This window comes from Artibeus jamaicensis, unplaced genomic scaffold, assembly GCF_021234435.1.
Source record: "Artibeus jamaicensis isolate MK-2021 breed Jamaican fruit bat unplaced genomic scaffold, CSHL_Jam_final contig_558, whole genome shotgun sequence".
NCBI classification, from domain to species: domain Eukaryota; kingdom Metazoa; phylum Chordata; class Mammalia; order Chiroptera; family Phyllostomidae; genus Artibeus; species Artibeus jamaicensis.
In genome coordinates, this window is record NW_026521886.1 from 1,370,512 (window position 1) to 1,388,310 (window position 17,799).

Below are 17,799 nucleotides of genomic sequence, written 5' to 3' on the forward strand. Positions count from 1 at the left end.
ATATACTTAAAAAAAATTTAATTGAAACACTTCTTTGTTGATTCTAATGGCCTCAAAAAATTTTCACATAATGACATATACTCTCATATAACTACTTATGTGAAATCACTTGCTAATATTATAAGCCCTAAAAGTATGTAAATGTGAAATCAGTTTTTAATTGAAAGATGTTTATCACATTATTCCTAAAATATAACATGTTGTTGTATTCCTTTCCCAAGTTCTTCCTTTAAAAAAAAAAGATTTTATTTACTTCTAGAGAGAAGGAAAGATAGAAAAAAAGAGAGGGAGAGAAACATCAATGTGTGGTTGCCTCTTTCATGCCCCCTACTGGGAACCTGGCCCACAACCCAGGCATGTGCCCTGACTGGGAATTGAACCCATGACCCTTCAGTTTATAGGCTGGCATGCAGTCCATGAAGCCACACCAGCCAAGGCCCAAGTTCTTCCTTTTGAATGCCCAGATAACCAAGGCACTATTTTTAATATATATATTTTTTACTTCAGGACTTTTCCAAAGGTATATACTATAATAGCTAGAAACCTGCTAGGAATTTACAAAATTATTAAAAGTTTTCATATGATACCAATATTTATAGTAAATAATTTTTACTATTTTATTTTATATCAGTTTTTAAATAAAATAAAGTTAATCGTAATGAACATTAAAATTTCAGAACCGATACACAAATACTTTAAAATGTTTTTCTATTTCACAACCGACAATTTTCTAAAGCTAACTACATTAAAGAGTGCAATTTGCTGGTGAATTTAAAAATGATGTTATCTTTTGTGTGGGGGCCGAGTGCAAACTAACATGTAGATTTAAATGTTGTATCTTTCAGCATCCAAAGGAACCAGAAACTGCTTTTGTAGTAGATCATGGGCAGTAACACTAAATTCTTTCATTTTGATATTGAAAACCTCAATTGGCTTATGCTGATCATTTTCACATTTTATTTCTAAGTGGCTAAGGTAAGAAAGTATTTCAGGTCATTATTTATGACCTTCCTTTTGGAGGTAAAGACCTCAGTCTTTACCTCCAAAAGGGAAAAAGCCAAGTTGGAAATAATCATCACTATATTTTTTATACAAATTTTAAGTACTGGAGACATTCATGACCACTACATATAAATTTTTATCAGGCTGGTGGACCTAATACAATTGCTGGATCTAATGAAAATAATCTGGAGGCACATTTATAGAGGTAGCACACATTTTAAGTTCCTCTTCATTTGAATCTCAGCCCCGGCACTGGCCTTGCTTTCTGAGTTTGACTAGTGGACCGTTCCAGGTGGCAGTGATGAACCGGTCTAGGGGCGGTGCGAAAGCAGTTGAACCCTGTGGAGGAGCTGACACCCCTGCAGCGCCCAGTCATGACCTGCTCCTTGGCTGCAGCGCGCGCGCCCTGTAAGTTGGCTTGATAGGCTTTCTCCGGTTCCCCAGCATTTCCAGATCAAGTGGAGGAGAACAATGATTTTCTTTCTTCACTCTGGAAAAGAGAAGTGTACATAGATGGCATCGCCACATTTACCAGTGCCACTTTTTCTTGCTGGTAACTCCTTTGAAAGGCACTGCCTGGCCGTGGAACCTAAAGAAGCCCCCCCTTCACCTCCGCCGCCCCCAGACTGCCATCCTGTTTCCACTCATCGCACATACCACTATTTGCTTCTTATTCTCTTGTTTCCTGTTAGGCTTTTGATGTCTGTCTCCCTCCACCTAGGTGTAAATTGTAGGAGGTTGGGTCTCTGTTGTTAGTGCCATATCCCCTGGTTCTAATGCATACAGACCCCCGGGGAACATGTGGGGGACCATTCATGAATTTGGATGTTATTTCGACACTTCAGTCATCACAGAGTCCTCACATTAAAACCAGAGCAAACCCTACTATTAATATAATTTGTGGGAGTGGACACAGCAAGGTTAGAATAATTGCATGCATGATTCAATTAGCACATTCCTTTTCAAAAAGCACCGGGAGACTAATTTTATCATGTTGTGAAATCACGTCCCCGTGTGTTGGAGGTAGTCCCGTGCAGGCCGAGTTTCCTCGATAGACGCCTCACTTTGCATTTATTTTTTAGTTATGATTAAAGCCTTAACAGCACCCTTAGGCTTATGCTAATTTATTATAAGAAACTAAGATGCAGAAGTCTGCTCTTCGTTTCTGGTAATTAACTGAAATGCAAAACGTTGTCAGCTGTTGGCATATTTTTGTGCTTTTCTGATCCTTCTCTTCCAGGGACCCGACAGCAGAAAGGGAAAAAATGAAAGGGAATGCCTGAGGATGGAGATAAGATCCCGCCAGAAAGCGGAGGAAAGAAGGGGCTCTAGGAGGGAAGAACACGGAGAAGTACAGGCAGCCCCTCTCTTTGAAAAAAGGACTCCAGTAGCGCTCCGCTCCCCCACCGTGACGACACGGGCTGCGGTGCGTTTGGAGCGCAGCGTGCGGGGTCCGGGCGGTGGTGCTGGCAGGCCGCCTGCGGCGCTCAGTGGGGGAGGGCGGAGGGGGGCTGCTCCCCAGCCAGACTGGCCTCCCGGTGCAGCTGCTTCTGGCGTCTTAGCAGGGAATTCGATCGGCTCTGTTGGCCTGTTATGGGAATAAGGAGAATAAAACATTTTCATACATTAAAGTAGTTCTTGAAAATGTAAAGAAAGATATTTAAGAGCCACCCACACATCTTACCAACCCCTCTTCCACGTCAGAATCGCAAAAAACCTTAAACAACGTCATTAGTGCGACTCTAAGCATAGATCCTTATTAGCAGTAATTATGTAAGTACGTCTAATGGCCAGCGTTTAATGAGAACGGTCATTAACATGCCAAGTATTAAACTGAGGTCTTGACCTCAAACAGTCCTCACCCCTCTAGGGCGGGCCCGTTTCCTCCCCTCCAAGCCAGGAAACACGTTTGGGAGCGTTCGGGACCTCACAGCTGTGGGCAGTGTTAGGGCCCGAGCGCCCTCCAGTCCGACCTGCTCCTGACCTGGGGCGGGGCCTCGTGTTCCCTCGGCCGCGGTCCGACTGAGGGTGCAGGTGGTGGGTGGGAGGGAGCAGCCTGGGGAAAGCAAGAGTGGGCGCAGGTCACTGTCTGGGCTGCATGGGCGGGGACGGGAGCTCTGAGGTCTGCTTCCTGCTCTCGGTTATAACTGAGGCCATCTTTGGCATTTATTTTTATTGAAATATAGGCAAATAACATTAGTTTCAGGTGTGCCACCTAATGATACTTGTGTATATTGTAAAACGACCACCGGGATAAGGGGGATTAACATCCGTCACCACACAGTAACTTTTTTTTTTTCTTGTGATGAGAACTTTTACAATCTACTCTCTTAGCAGTGTTCAAATATACCATACAGTCACCACGTTGTATATTCCATCCCATGCATTATTTTTAAATAGGGAGCACTGAGTGCCTGTCATTCTTGTGCAGTGGCCATGCGAATCTTCTCTGTGATTCCAGTTTTAGTGTATGTGCTGCTGAAGTGAGCACTTGTTTTTCTTACTGTTTTAGCTTTATTAAAGTATGATTGACAAATAAAGTTGTATACATTTAAATTGTACAATATAATGATTTGACATATGTATACTTCATGAAATAATTACACAGTCAGGTAATTAGCCCACTGAGGCCATATTCTACCACTATTTTCCCCCCTGGAGGAAAAGACTCTACATTCTTTAATACCCTCCTGATTTATTCTTCGTCTCTGTCTTAGAGGTTCAAATGCCCAGGGGCAGCTACTCTTCACATAGTAAAGAACAATATCTCCCAAAACCACTACTTATAAGTAATACTATAATGAATTGATTAAGTAAGACACAAAGTAACTTTGACATAGACAGTAGAAAGAAGGAAAAGGAGAAGGAAAGAAGAGGAAAACAGTGAAGAAAAAGTAAAATAGTGATGATCTTTGACCCAAATTCTTTCAGTTTTCATACAGCTTATACCTTCATCCCTTTTGTGGCCTTTATACACAGTTTAATGGTTTTTGACCCATATAAAGGAAAGCTTTTAGACAGTGTCACTGGCCTGTTGTTTGCCACCACTGAGGGGGAGGACGGGGCCTGGCCTGCCTTCAAGGATGGCATTATGCTGTAATTGTTTCCTCAGCTCTCCTCCAGGTACTTTATTTTTAAAGATTTTATTTATTTGTTTTTAAAGAGGGGAAGGGAGAGAGAAAGAGAGGGAGGGAAACATCAATGTGTGGTTGCCTCTCACATGCCCCCCACTGGGGACCTGGCCTGCAACTCAGGCATGTGCCCTGACTGGGAGTTGAACCACTGACTCTTTGGTTCACAGGTTGGCACTCAATCCACTGAGCCACACCAGCCAGGGCTCCTTCAGGCACTTTTCAGTCTTACTAACCAAGTTTCAGGTTTGGGGACAGTCTGCTCCTCAGCTCTGGCCCCTATAGAAAGGGCTAGGGAGAGGTGGCCCATCCATGGGGAGAGGGGACAACTGGATGGAGTTCCCTTGGCCAGTGGCTGGTTGGCTGAGACAGTAGCCACCTTCCACCTTAGCCAGGACACCTGTGAAGGGTTTTCCTCTTCCTGGACTCAAGAATGGCAGGACCTGGAAAAATCATGATTAGGGATTTTATAATCTATTTCGTCAAACTGGGAGGAAGCCTATTTCTACCATATTTTCAGGACCATAGTACATGCAGGAGGGGGGACTCCCTGAAAACGAAGTCTCTAGCTTAGTACCTTCTTTCTATCACAAAGCCATATTTTTCCTAATAAACAATATACATTTAAAGAAAGAGAATAAAAATAAAAATTCTTTTATTATACCTACCCAGAGATAAATATGGTTAATACTTTGGTATATGTCCTTCCAGAATATTGTCTCTGTATATACACACACACATACATAAACTACTTTACAGACATGAACTCTCAGTTCATATATCATTAACAAATCAATGAAATAACAGTGCAAAATTTAATGGTTCCTCTCCAATAGCCATTAAACATGTTCAAGTCTCTTCTGTCTTAAAAACTTTCCTTTATTAATAGGTACCACCCTTGATATACACTGGCTACCACCTTAACTATCTTTTCTTTCACAGAAAACTTCTAGAAGGGTTGTGTGCATGTTGCCCTTGACTTTCAGTCTGCAGCAGTGTGACTCCTGTCCTTACACTCTGTATAGACTGTTCTCATCAAAGTCACCCGTGACCTTCTTACTGTCCAGTGAATTCTAGGAAAACACCACTTTACTTCCTTTGCTTGATTTCCTGACAGCATCTGACATTGTTGACCATCCTCCCCTCCTTTGGCTGTTGTGACCTATATTCTTTTGGGTCTTCTTGTACTCTCTAATCACCCTGACTGGTTTTTGGTGAGAGATCCTCATGCGTCAGATAGTGGTTTTCCCCTGGACTCTGACAGTCACTCCCTTATTCTCCTTATTCTCTCTGGCCAATTTCACACGTCTGCACCATGTCAGTTGTGTGTGTGTGTGTGAGTGTGTTGATCATCCCCAAATCTATCTGTGTGGTGCGGACCTCTGTCCTGAGCATCACAGTCTCACATACACAGCTGGCCCTTGGACATTGAACTAGTTGCAGGTGTCATAGGCATTTCAAACTCTCTTTTAAAAGTAAGTCACTACTTCTTGTTCTGTCTATCCATTTGCCCGCCTCCTGTGTTCTCTGTAGTAAGACTGACCAGTTGTTAAGCAAGAACCTGATCAAGTTTGAAGCCACCTTGTACTCTTTTTATCCTCCATCCAAATAATCTTCAACTTCTGCCTACTTTGCTTCTAAATCTCCTTAGGTCTACCAGATTCTCTCCATTTTCATTGCTATTACCTCATTTTAAGCCCCTTCTGTTTTGCCTTGATTCCAACAGAATGATAATATTTTGGATATATTTAATGAGATAAATTATTAAAATTAATTCTGCTTGTCTCCCACCCCATTTTTAATGTGGTACTAGAAAACGTTACACCTATGTCTCATGTTACATTTCTATTGAACACCACTAACCTGTATATCCTCTCAGGCCTCCTTTTGTGTTACTTGAATTACTTCTTAAGTTTTCCTGAGCTTAAAAAACTATCAGAATTTAATTATTTCCTGATATCATTTGGGGTTAATGGGCCTAATACTAGTTACAGCATTTTAAAGTTTGTTTTATCTCATTCTGTCCTTCCTTTTTTTGGTCCTTTCTTCTTTCCTTCTCTCTCCAAATAAAAATGCCTCTGTCCTTCCATATTCTCTTCTGTGTTATAGCATAACTCATATAGGTTTTGTCGTATAATGGAATGACTTCCTCACATGTCTGTTTTCCCATCTAGACTATAAACTCTTACTGACAGGAACCACATCCTAATCATCTTTGCATTCTCAGAACTTAGTAGGTGGGTGTCACATAGAAATGACTCAATAAACATAGTTTGGAATGAAAAATTGTATTTGTAGTTAATATTTTCCACTTAAAGTGGAAATTTTTTTTAATTTAATTTATTTATCTTTAGGGGGGAAGAGAAGGAGAGAGCGAGAGAAACATCAATGTATGGTTGCCTTTCATGCATCCCCTGCTGGGAATTGGCCTGCAGGGAACTGGCCTGCAACCCAGGAATGTACCCTGACTGGGAATCGAACCGCGATTGTCTGGTTCGCAGGCCCGCACTCAAGCCACTGAGCTACACCAGCCAGGGCTTAAAGTGGAAATTTTTTAACTTAAAAGATCAATATCTCACATACTTACAAATAATGCAGAAGCATATAAAATAGAAAGTGGCAGTCCTCTAGGAAAGCCCAATCTCAGAATTAGGAGCTTAATCCAGTTCGTGGTAACAGTTAAGGCACTCTGGTTTCTCTACTCTAGGGGGCAGACTTGAGCTGCCATTTGGACTGGAAATGCTGGACCCAGATAAGTGTCAGTGTTTGGCCAAGGACGAAATCATTACCACTACTTTCAAATGGAAAGGAGACAACTGCAGCATTTCTTATCAGAACTCTCAGAGGTTAGTTTAAACGGATTAAATGTTAAGTAATCTTTATGACTTATTATTAAAATTTCTTTAAAAGGATACACGCAGAAAGATGACTAATTGGTTACTTCATAAGACACAGAAAGGGAAAGAGTGCTTAAAATACTGTACAGATGATTTACACTTGCACAATGGGAAATTTTAAACTGGTGAAGGGAGGGATTATAAATTCTGATTTCCTCGGTCTTTGGAATTTTTTGACATCATATTCTAACCTTGGATTACACAATTCTGTTTTGGCTAATTCCTGCTATGATTCGGAGCCAGTAATCATATTAACTGGCTGAGCTTCGCCACCTGCACACATGGAGATGTGAGGAAAAACCAATAATGAGTGGGAAGCCCTTGGCAGAGTTGGGGGGCATGTAAATTGGGGCAGCCGCTATGGATACAGTAGGGAGGGCCCTCAAAAAGTTCAAAATAGAACTACCATACGATCCAGCAATATTTCCAGGTATTTATCTAAATGAAATAAAACACTAACTTGAAAACATACGTGCATGCCATGTTCACTGCAGCCTCATTTACAATAGCCAAAGTGTTTACTAATGGATGAATGGATGAAAAGATGTGGTATATATACACAAAGGAATATTATTCAGCCATAAAAATGAATGAAATCTTGTCATTTGCAACAGCATGGATGAACCTTCAGGCCATATGCTAAGTGAAGTGAGTTGGATAGAAAAAGACAAATATTGTATGACCTCATTTACACATGAAATCTTTTTCTTAAAAAAGCTCATAGATAAAGAAAATAGAATGGTGGTTGCCAAGGCAGAGATGCAGGGAGTAGGGAGGGGGTGGAATGGGTGAAAGCCATCAAAAGGTACAACCTCCCATTTATAAAATAAGTAAGACCTGGGGATGTAATGTACAGCATGATGACTATAATGAATAATGCTATACTGCATATTCGAAAGTTGTTAAGAGAATAGATCTTAAAATTTTTGTATCACAGGAAAACATTTTAACTATATACAGTGATGGAAGAATTACTGTGGTGGTTATTTCACAATATATACAAATATTAAATCATTATACTGGAATGGAATGTTATATGTCCATTGTAGCTGAATAAAACATAAACAAACAAACAAAAAACAATAGTGAACCAAGAAAACCTACTATCTTCCCACCCTTTTAGTCCCAGCTCACACCTGCATGTGTGCCCAGCAGTTCTCGAGTGGGTTAAACCTCAGAGTGTTGTTAGACTTTGCCTTGGCTCATGATCCCTGAGTCGCATCCTTGATTACTATTTGCCAGGATCCACTTGTTCATTCAACAAAGATGTTTTGACTACCTGCTCTATGCTGAGCACACAACAGTGAGCAATGAGTGAGCAATGCAGATAAAAACCCTGTTGTTTAGGAACTCCCATTCTAGGAAGGAAAACCAATAATAAATAAAAATTTACACATCACTGGCTAGCATATAACTTGTTAAAAAAAAACCCAAGAATCATATCTGCAATCTTATCACTAGCTAGGTGATGATAACCTAGGCTCCTAAGCTTTAGTTTTGGGCTCATAATAGTACCTGATGGAGGTTCCAGCCAAGATGGAGGTACAGGTAGAAACACTTCGCTTCCTCGCACAACTGAGGATAACAACCAGTTTAAAAACAATGAACAATCACAAGTGCCAGAAAATCAAACTGCATGGAACTCTGACAACCAAGGAGTCAAAAAAAACATTCACCCAGACCAGTGGGAGAGGTGGAGATGGGAGATAGGCAGCCTAGTGGAAAGATGTGAGGCAAGGTAGTAAACCATGTGGGCAAGGCGGGGCTGGCTAAATGGGAAACTAAAGACTCAAAGCTAGCTGTAAACCACTGCAGGGCTTGCAACGGTGGGAGAAACTCCTAGTCTCACAGGAGAGTTCGTTGGGAAGTGGGGCTAGAGCAGAGCAAGCAAGCCCCATTGTTCCCTCTCTGACCCCTACCCCACAGACAGAGCCACAAAGAGGGTTGTCCCACCCTGGTGAATACCTAAGGCCCCACCCCCTTACAACATAATAGGTGCCGGAGACAAAGAAATATGGCCCAAATGAAAAAGCAGATCAAAACTCCAGAAAAAGAGCTAAGCAACGAGGAGATAGACAACTTACCTAATGCAGAGTTCAAAACACTGGAAGTCAGGATGCTCACAGAACCGATTGAGCTCATTTGCAAAATGGAGGAAGAAATGAAGGCTACACAAAGTGAAATAAAGCAAAACATACAGAAAACCAACAGTGAAGGGAAGGAAACTGGGACTCAAATCAACGATTTGAACCAGAAGGAAGAAATAAACATCCATCTGGAACAGAATGATGAAACAAGAATTCAAAAAAATGAGGAGAGGCTTAGGAACCTATGAGACAACTTTAAGCACTCCAACATCTGAATCATAGGGGTGCCAGAAGGAGAAGAGAAAGAGCAAGAAATGGAAAACTTATTTGAAAAGATAATGAAGGAAAACTTCCCCAATCTGGTGAAGGAAATATACTTCCAGGAAGTCCAGGAAGCTCAGAGAGTCCCAAAGAAAATGGACCCAAGGAGGAACACACTAAGGCGTATCATAATTAACTTATCCATGATTAAAAATAAAGAGAGAATCTTAAAAGCAGCAAGAGGAAAGGAGAGACTTATTTACAAAGTAGTGCCCATAAGACTATCAGCTGATTTCTCAAAAGAAACCTTGCAAGCAAAAAAAGGCTGGAAAGAACTATTCCAAGTCATGAAAGACAAGGACCTACATCCAAGATTACTTGAGCCAGTAGAGCTATCATTTAGACTGGAAGGGTAGATAAAGTTCTTCCCAGATAAGGTCAAGTTAAAGGAGTTAATCATTATCAAGCCCTTATTCTAGGAAATGTTAAAGGGACTTATCTAAGAAATAGAAGGAGATAAAAAACTGTGAATAGTAAAATGACAACAAACTCATACCTATCAACAACTGAAACTAAGAAAAAAAACAAAAACTAAGCAAATAACTAGAACAGGAACAGAACCAGAGAAATGGAGATCATATGGAGGGTTTTCAGTGGGGAGGGGGAAGGGAAGAATAGGGGGATAGTACAGGGACTAAGAAGCATAAATGGTACGTATAAAATAGGCAGGGGGAGGTTAAGAATAGTATAGGAAACAGAGAAGCCAAAGAACTTATATGTACAACCTTATAAGAAGGGAAGGGTTGCTTGGAGGAGGGGGGTAAAAGGGAGAAGTAATTGGGACAACTGTAATAGCATAATCAATACAATATCCTTAAAAAGCAACAAAACATTATGTTACTCTCTAACTTGAAGACCTTGGCAGGTTCCTTATCATTTATAGAATTAAATCAAAACCTTTTAGCAGGACATCAGACACCCATCAAGCTCGTATTCAAACTTTAATGAAGACGCTGTTTCAAATCTTCTTATCTCCTCTCTTCTTTCCCCCTTCTCAGTGTTTGGTGCACACCCATCATTCTTCACAGCTCATGTTTTCATTGCTGTTATGTACATTGCCTTCAGGTGTTTTGGTGGAGCAATAAGCACAAACAAATGACAACTTTATAATGACTATTGTGTCTATTTGTTTAGATTTTCCATTTGGGATGGGCCCTGGTTAGACATTAATTACGGGGTAATAATAATGTCGTACTGGTCAGGAACCATTTTAACATGATTAAGGAGCCAATCAAGTACTTTCCCAGGAATCTCTTTTCTCATCTCTGGAATACATCTACCCCCTGTGTTTAAAGGCTGCTCACTATGTTCTATAAACTAAGCAAGTGGCTTTATTTCTCACCCATCACTTTGCAAACATAGAAAGATAAGGACAAGTCACCACTTCCAGGAAGTACAGGGGCAAATAGGAAAACAAAACAAAACATGTTAAGGACAGGGAATGAGAGAAACACATCACAGGACTTCTAAAAATTATCTGATAAATAAGTACTAGGGATGCAATGTGCACATGATGGCTATAGTTACCACTTATGTGTACAAAAACTGTTAATGCTGAGTTCTCTTTACAAGGAGAAAAACCTCTCTCTCTCTTCATTTCTTTTTACTGCATCTATATGAGATGATGGATGTTAACTAAACTTATTGTGGTAATCACTTCACAATATATGCAGGTGAAACCTTTATGTTGTACACCTGAAACCCATGCAGTGATGCATGACAATCATATCTCAGTAAAACTGGAGAAACAAAGAGCATGCGATCTGAGGCCGTCTCATCCAAATTCCCACTTGAGGCAGGAACTCCCTCCGCAGTGAGGCTGCAGGCCCTTGCAGGCTCCTCCTGCTGACCGCCCAGAGCCAGACGGGCGCCTGCTGCACCCTGCTGAAACTGTCACAGTGAACACTGTTGTGGTCCTGCCCTTTTTTCCCTCGCCACAAAATAGGTCCTTTCTCTTCCTGAGCTGCAATCTCCCTTTTGTAAGAGCTCCTTCCACGTGGAACTTCATCTTTTTCTTCCCCTAGGCCACCGGCCCCAGAGGTCCCCCTCCTGAGGGATGTCACTGCAGTTCCTGGAGGAGAGCACTCGGCCTTTCTCTGTCTCTCCCGTCCCAGGGGCTTCCTCGGGTGACCCTTCGGTGCCGTCCGCCACCGTTTCTCACAACAGCCGAGTCCCACAGCCCAGCACTCTGGATGGACGCCTTCATTGTACCTCTCTAGTTTGTCAAGGTTTTGTTTAAAATATGGCATATGTAGTAACAAAAATGTAAATGAAAATAAAAGGCTATTTAGCTGTCAAATTTGCAAATATATATATATATATATTTAAATTTTCAGAATTTGCGGAGAGTGAGATGGGACAGAAACAAGGAACAGACTGATAGCTGCAGGAGAGGAGGGCAGGTGGGGACTTGTTGAAAGAAGGTGAAGGGATCGGATGAAGAAGAATACATATGACCCCCGGACATGGACGACAGTATGGGGATTGCCCAGGGGTGGGCCGGAGGGAGGGGGACGAGAGGAGAAAACTGGGACAACTGTGATAACATAGACAATAAAATAAAAAATAAAATAAAATAAATATGTCTTTGAATTAAAAATAAAACTTTGTTCAATCGTTCTTAAAAGTACTTTGTGTCTTGAGGACATTAAAACTATTATTACTATTTGACCTAGTAAATTTTCTTATAAAAGTCTACCCTTAAAAAATAATATTTGTGGGATAAAATTTTTTTGCATAATGATCTTTTTATGTCTTTATTGTATTTAAAAACACACTTTTAAAACAGTTTTATCAAGAATTTGACATATAATAAACTGCTCATAATTAAAGCAACTTGATAATATTTCTTTTTTTGTAGTTAAATCTACATACCATAAAACTTGCCAACTCAGTAAATTTTGACACATGTACACACTCACACTCTTTAGGAAGCCCCTCCTCTTTCTTCCCATGACTCTCCTACCCTGCCCCAGACCACCACTGACCTACTTCCTGCCACTATAGATTAATTTGCATTTTCTAGAAATGTATAGATATGGAATCACACAGAATGAATTTTTATCTGACTTTTCACTCTGCTTAATTATTCTGAGGCTCATTCATGTTGATTGTGGCTGAGTAGTATTGTATTACATGGAGGTGCCACGATCTGGTCACACACTCATCTACTGATGGACACTCGGGTTGTTTCCAGTTCTTGGCTCGTACAAATTAAGCTGCTGAAACACACCATCGGTCTTCATGGGGCTATATGCTTTCATTCATTTAGAGATGGACTGGCTGGGCCATACTTACCTTATGGGTAACTTTTTAAGAAAGTGTCAAATTGTTTTCTGAAGTGCTTATCTTATATCCCACCAGTGGTACATGAGAATCTCAGTTGTTCCACATCCTTACAACACTTGGTATGGCAATCTTTTCAATAGGTATGTAGTAGTATTTGATTGCAGTTTCAGTTTCCTATTTTCCAAATGTCTAATAATATTGAGTATATTTTCAGGTCCTTATTTGACATTAGTACATATATTTTTTATTAATTCTGTTCAAGTATGTATTTTTTATTTTATCAACTTTTTTTTTTTTCAGAGAGACAGAAAGGGGGTTGGAGGGAGAGAGAGGGAGATTTGTCCCACCTATTTATACATTCATTCTTTGGTTGCTTCTTGTGTGTGCCCTGCAGCCTGGGTGTACTGGGGCAATGCTCAAACCACCTACCCATCCAGGGCCTCAGATATTTTGCCCATTTAAGAAAGTTGAGTAGTTTTTAAATTTTTTTGATTTCTTATATATTCTGGATGTAAGTTCTTATCAGATATGTGATTTGCAAATATTCTTTCCCAGTATACAGCTTGTCTTTTCAGTCTTTTAGTAGGGTCTTTTAAAAAGCAGAAGTTCTTGCCTTGGCTGGGTGGCTCAGTTAGTTGGAGCATTGTCCTGTACACCAAAAGTTGGCAGGTTCGATCTCCAGTCGGGGTGTGAACAGAAAGCAACTGATCCATGTTTCTCTCTCACATGGATGTTTCTCTCTCTCTCTTCCCCATCCTTCCCTCTCTCTCAAATCAATAAACATTACCCTGGGTGGGGATTTTAATGTTAAAAAAGCAGAAGTTCTTAATTTTAAAATTCAATTTATCAATTTTTCATAGATTGTGCTTATGGTGTATTTAAGAAATTTTTTTGTGAACACTTTTGACTTTTATTTTAAGCATGTTCTTTTTTTAAAAAACGTATTTTATTGACTGTGTTATTATAGTTGTTCCATTTCTCCCCTTCACTCTCCTCTGTCCTGCACCCTCCCTCCCACCCACATGCCCCCCCTTTAGTTCATGTCCATGGGTCATACATGTAAGTTCTCTGGCTTCTCCATTTCCCATACTATTCTTACCTTCCCACACTATATTTTCCACCTACCATCTATGCTACTTATTCTCTGTACCTTTTCTCCCTCTCTCATCCTCCAATTGCCCTGTTGCTAACCCTCCATGTGATTTCCATTTCTGTAGCTCTGTTCCCATTCTAGTTGTTTGCTTAGTTTGTTTTTGTTTTAGGTGCGATTGTTAATAATTGTGAGTTTGCTGTCATTTTACTATACATGCTTTTTATCTGTTTTTTCTTAGATAAGTCCCCTTTAACATTTCATATAATAAGGGCTTGGTGATCATAAACTCCTTGAACTTGATCTTATCTGGGAAGCACTTTATCTGCCCTTTCATTCTAAATGAAAGCTTTTCTGGATAGAGCAATCTTGGTTGTAGGTCTTTGGATTTCATGACTTGGAATACTTCTTTCCAGCCCCTTCTTGCCTGCAAGGTCTCTTTTGAGAAATCAGCTGACAGTCTGATGGGGACTCCTTTGTAGGTGACTGTCCCCTTATCTCTTGCTGCTTCTAGGATTCTCTCCTCCATTTTAATCTCGGGTAATATAATTATGATGTGCCTTGATGTGTTCCTCCTTGGGTCCAACTTCTTTGGGATTCTCTGAGCTTCCTCAACTTCCTTGAAGTCTATTTCCTTTTCCAGATTGAGGAAGTTCTTTATTATTTGTTCAAATAATTTTTCATTTCTTGCTGTTTTCTTCCCCTTCTGGTACCCCTATAATTTGGATGTTGGAATGTTTAAAGTGTCCTGGAGGGTCCTAAGCCTCTCCTCATTTTTTTGAATTCTTATTTCTTCATTCTTTTCTGATTGGCTGTTTCTTTCTTCCTTCTGGTCCACATAGTTGATTTGAGTTCCAGTTTTCTCCCCATCACGGTTGGTTCCCTGTACATTTTCCTGTATTTTTCTTAGCATAGCCTTCATTTTTTCATCTAATTTGTGACCAAATTCAACCAATTCTATGAGCATTCTGATTACCAGTGTTTTGAACTGTGTATCTGATAGGTTGGCTATCTCTGCATTGCTTAGCTATATTTGTTCTGGAGCTTTGATCTGTTCTTTCATTTGGGCCATTTATTTTTTTGTCTCGGTGTACCTGTTAGGTTTGAGGGGCGGAGCCTCAGGTGTTCACAAGGATGGGGAAACCCAGTTGCTGGGTTGTGATGCTGTATGTGGGGCAGGGGTCTGAGAGGGAACAATGGTGCTTGATCCATTCTCTTCTGGCTTTCAGTCACTTCCCCCGCTTCCCACAAGCTAATTGGGCCCTTCTGGTGCTGATTCTCATGTGGGCAGGTTTGTGTACATTCTAGGACCCTATGGGTCTCTCCAATAAGCTCTCTTGTGAAGCTGGGAGTCTCTCCTGGCACCTCAAAACCCACAGGTGTTTTCAATCAGTGTTTTGCAGCTCTATTTCCCCATGGCGGCACCCGGGTTGTGCAGTCTGTCTTGCTCCCCAGTTTCGCCTGGATAATATGCACGTGAATGTGGGACCACCTGGTTTGCCAGCTGCCTTGTGTGCCATGCCCCTCCACAATCCACCACCTTGCTGGCTCCACCACTGGCTGCCTTGTGTGTTCGAGATCCGCCAGCCACCGCTTTGCCAAGACCCCTCTGCACCTGGCTGCCTGACTCCGCCTCTCCCACTGGTCTGGATGAATACATCTACTTTAACTCCTTGGTTGTCAGACTTCCATACGGTTCAATTTTCTGTCTGTACTGGTTGGTTTTTTTTCTAAATTGTCATCCTTATTTTGGTTGTGTGAGGATGCACAGTGTATCTACCTATGCCTCCATCTTGGCCAGGAGTCAAGAAATCTTTACCTAACATATAAATCTTTACCTAACATGTACCTAACAAAAGATTTTTTCATATGAATATTGGAAGTTTTATAGTTTTATATTTTACATGTAGATCTAAGATCAATTTTGAGTTAATTTTTGTGCATATTGCTAAATATGGACAGAGGTGTGTTTAAAAAATTTTTTGTCACATGAATACTCAATTGTTCCAACAATTTGCTGAAAACTCTATCTTTTCTCCAATGAATTTTCTTTGCACCTTTGTTAGAATATATGCAGCCATGTAATATGAAAAATGGAGACACTATTGAAGAAGACACAAGGTACAAGAAACACTGTCCATAGGACAATGACACCTCAGTCCCCTTCAGGGTAGGCACCTTGGGACCTCACATAGCTCACCCAGTCTCCACCAGCTGCCCCGTTGTATTTTCCTGAATCTTATAGACAGTCTGAACTCTTTTCCCTTTCAAAGGTGATTTTAGGTTTGGGAAAAGCCAGAAGTCACAGGGTGCCAAATCTGGGCTGTAGGGGTCTGAGTCACCTTGGTGATTTGATGTTTCACAAAAAAAACTCTGCATGGTATGACGCATGAGTGGGTGCATTGTGATGATGAAGCTGCCAATCACCAGTTGCCCATCGCTGTAACTGTTTTCATCGTGTTGCATCTCTCAGCCTCCTAAGAACATGAAGATAGCACTCCTTACTAATTGGTTGGCCTGGAGGGGTGTACTTGTGATGGACAACACCTTCCCAATTAAAAAACACAGTTAACATGGTCTTGATCTTGGTGCGACTTTGCCATGCTTTCTTCAGGTGAGAAGACACAGGCCACTTCCATTTGGACAACTGGGCCTTCATTTCTGGACCATAGCTGCAGACCTAAGACTCATCTCCATTTGTGACCTTCTTGAGGAAGTCTGATTCATTGGTAGTGGTTTGAATCAACTCATTAGCAACTGCAGCACCATGCTCTTTCTGCTCTGGTAGCAGAAGCTGCAGTATGAATTTTGCCATGACATGTTTTCTTATGGAAGGAACTCCTGGAAACTTGGATCTTCTTGATAATGCAATAAAGAATTAGAGATCAGCAAGTCTTTTAGCACGCAAGCAAGTTTTATAGGTGATTCATTCTCATGGAAGAGTCAGAGTGGGAATAGAGGGTCTAAAAGGCATAGGTTCAGGGTGAAGCAAGGTGTGTGAAGGCAAGGGTGGCCAAAAGCCAGGTGGCCTGAGGCCGGCTGGGCAGCCTAGTGGGACAGCCAGAGAGCAAAAAACTCCAAGCCCCTGAGTCCTTTGTTCTAAGGGTTTATGTGGATGATGGGATGGGGGAGAGGGAAGAAGTTACATATTGATTGTCAGGTAAAGGTGGTTTCCAGGGCAGGGGTATGAATACCCAAAGGTATTAATGGGCTTCTTCCTTTAGACACTATGGGCGCTTTCAGCCCTTTCGGGCCTTGGGATGAAAGTAAAGTTTCAAAGGCTTTCTTTCCCAGGTATTAGAAAAGATACATAGAATTTCAGGGACTGCTGAGTCAGAGGGTGGGACGTGTATCTCTCCTCCCTGACTTTGTTTCCTATCTTTCCTACCTAACAGTTTCACACCAAGAGCCTGCACCAAAATCTCCTACACAGTAGTTTTTGGAACCTCAGATCAGCTTCTAGTTCTTGCACTGTCAGTTGCCTATCCTTGTAGATTGCAGCTCACACACGTTCGACACTCTCAGGTATCCTACCTGTTGCAGGCCTTCCAGAACATGGATCGCTTTTACCAGATTTTCAACCATCTTTGAAGTGTTTGTGCCAAATTTTTATTTGTGCTGTGCTCATTTCATCATCCCTGAAAGACTTCTGAGAATCATCCAAATAGTTTCCATGCAGGAATGTTCAAGCTTAACAGAAAATTTGATGCAGATTTGTTGCTCTACTCACTCAGTCATTTTGAATGTGATGACCACACAGTACACATGCTCACTCAATGGCGTCTACTGCCCTCACTGACTAGTACAATGAAGTCATCGCTGTTCAGGAATGCTCATTCCAGTCCATTCCCTTGGCAGGTTACATCGATGTGGACAAAATATTCTCATTATATGTACATGTGAATCTATTTCTTGACTTTCTATTCTATTCCATTGATTTATTCCATTCCTTTATTTTAAAGTAGCATTATTTTTAAGTGTAA

At 41.0% G+C, this 17,799-nt stretch overlaps 1 protein-coding gene and 1 pseudogene across 1 annotated transcript in view; one reads left to right on the forward strand and one right to left on the reverse strand.

The window, feature by feature from the left end:
* Nucleotides 1–11,963, forward strand: part of LNP1 (leukemia NUP98 fusion partner 1) — a 40,943-nt gene extending 28,980 nt beyond the window's left edge. Inside the window, exons 6-8 of the mRNA XM_053670241.1 lie at nt 2,243–2,428; nt 6,841–6,979; nt 11,463–11,963. Of these exons, the coding sequence (XP_053526216.1) occupies nt 2,243–2,428; nt 6,841–6,979; nt 11,463–11,491 (354 nt within the window). The 3' untranslated portion in view covers nt 11,492–11,963. The remainder of the gene's footprint in view (nt 1–2,242; nt 2,429–6,840; nt 6,980–11,462) is intronic.
* On the reverse strand, nt 3,395–3,493 carry LOC119060667 (uncharacterized; annotated as a pseudogene).
* Nucleotides 11,964–17,799: the final 5,836 nt, after the last annotated feature.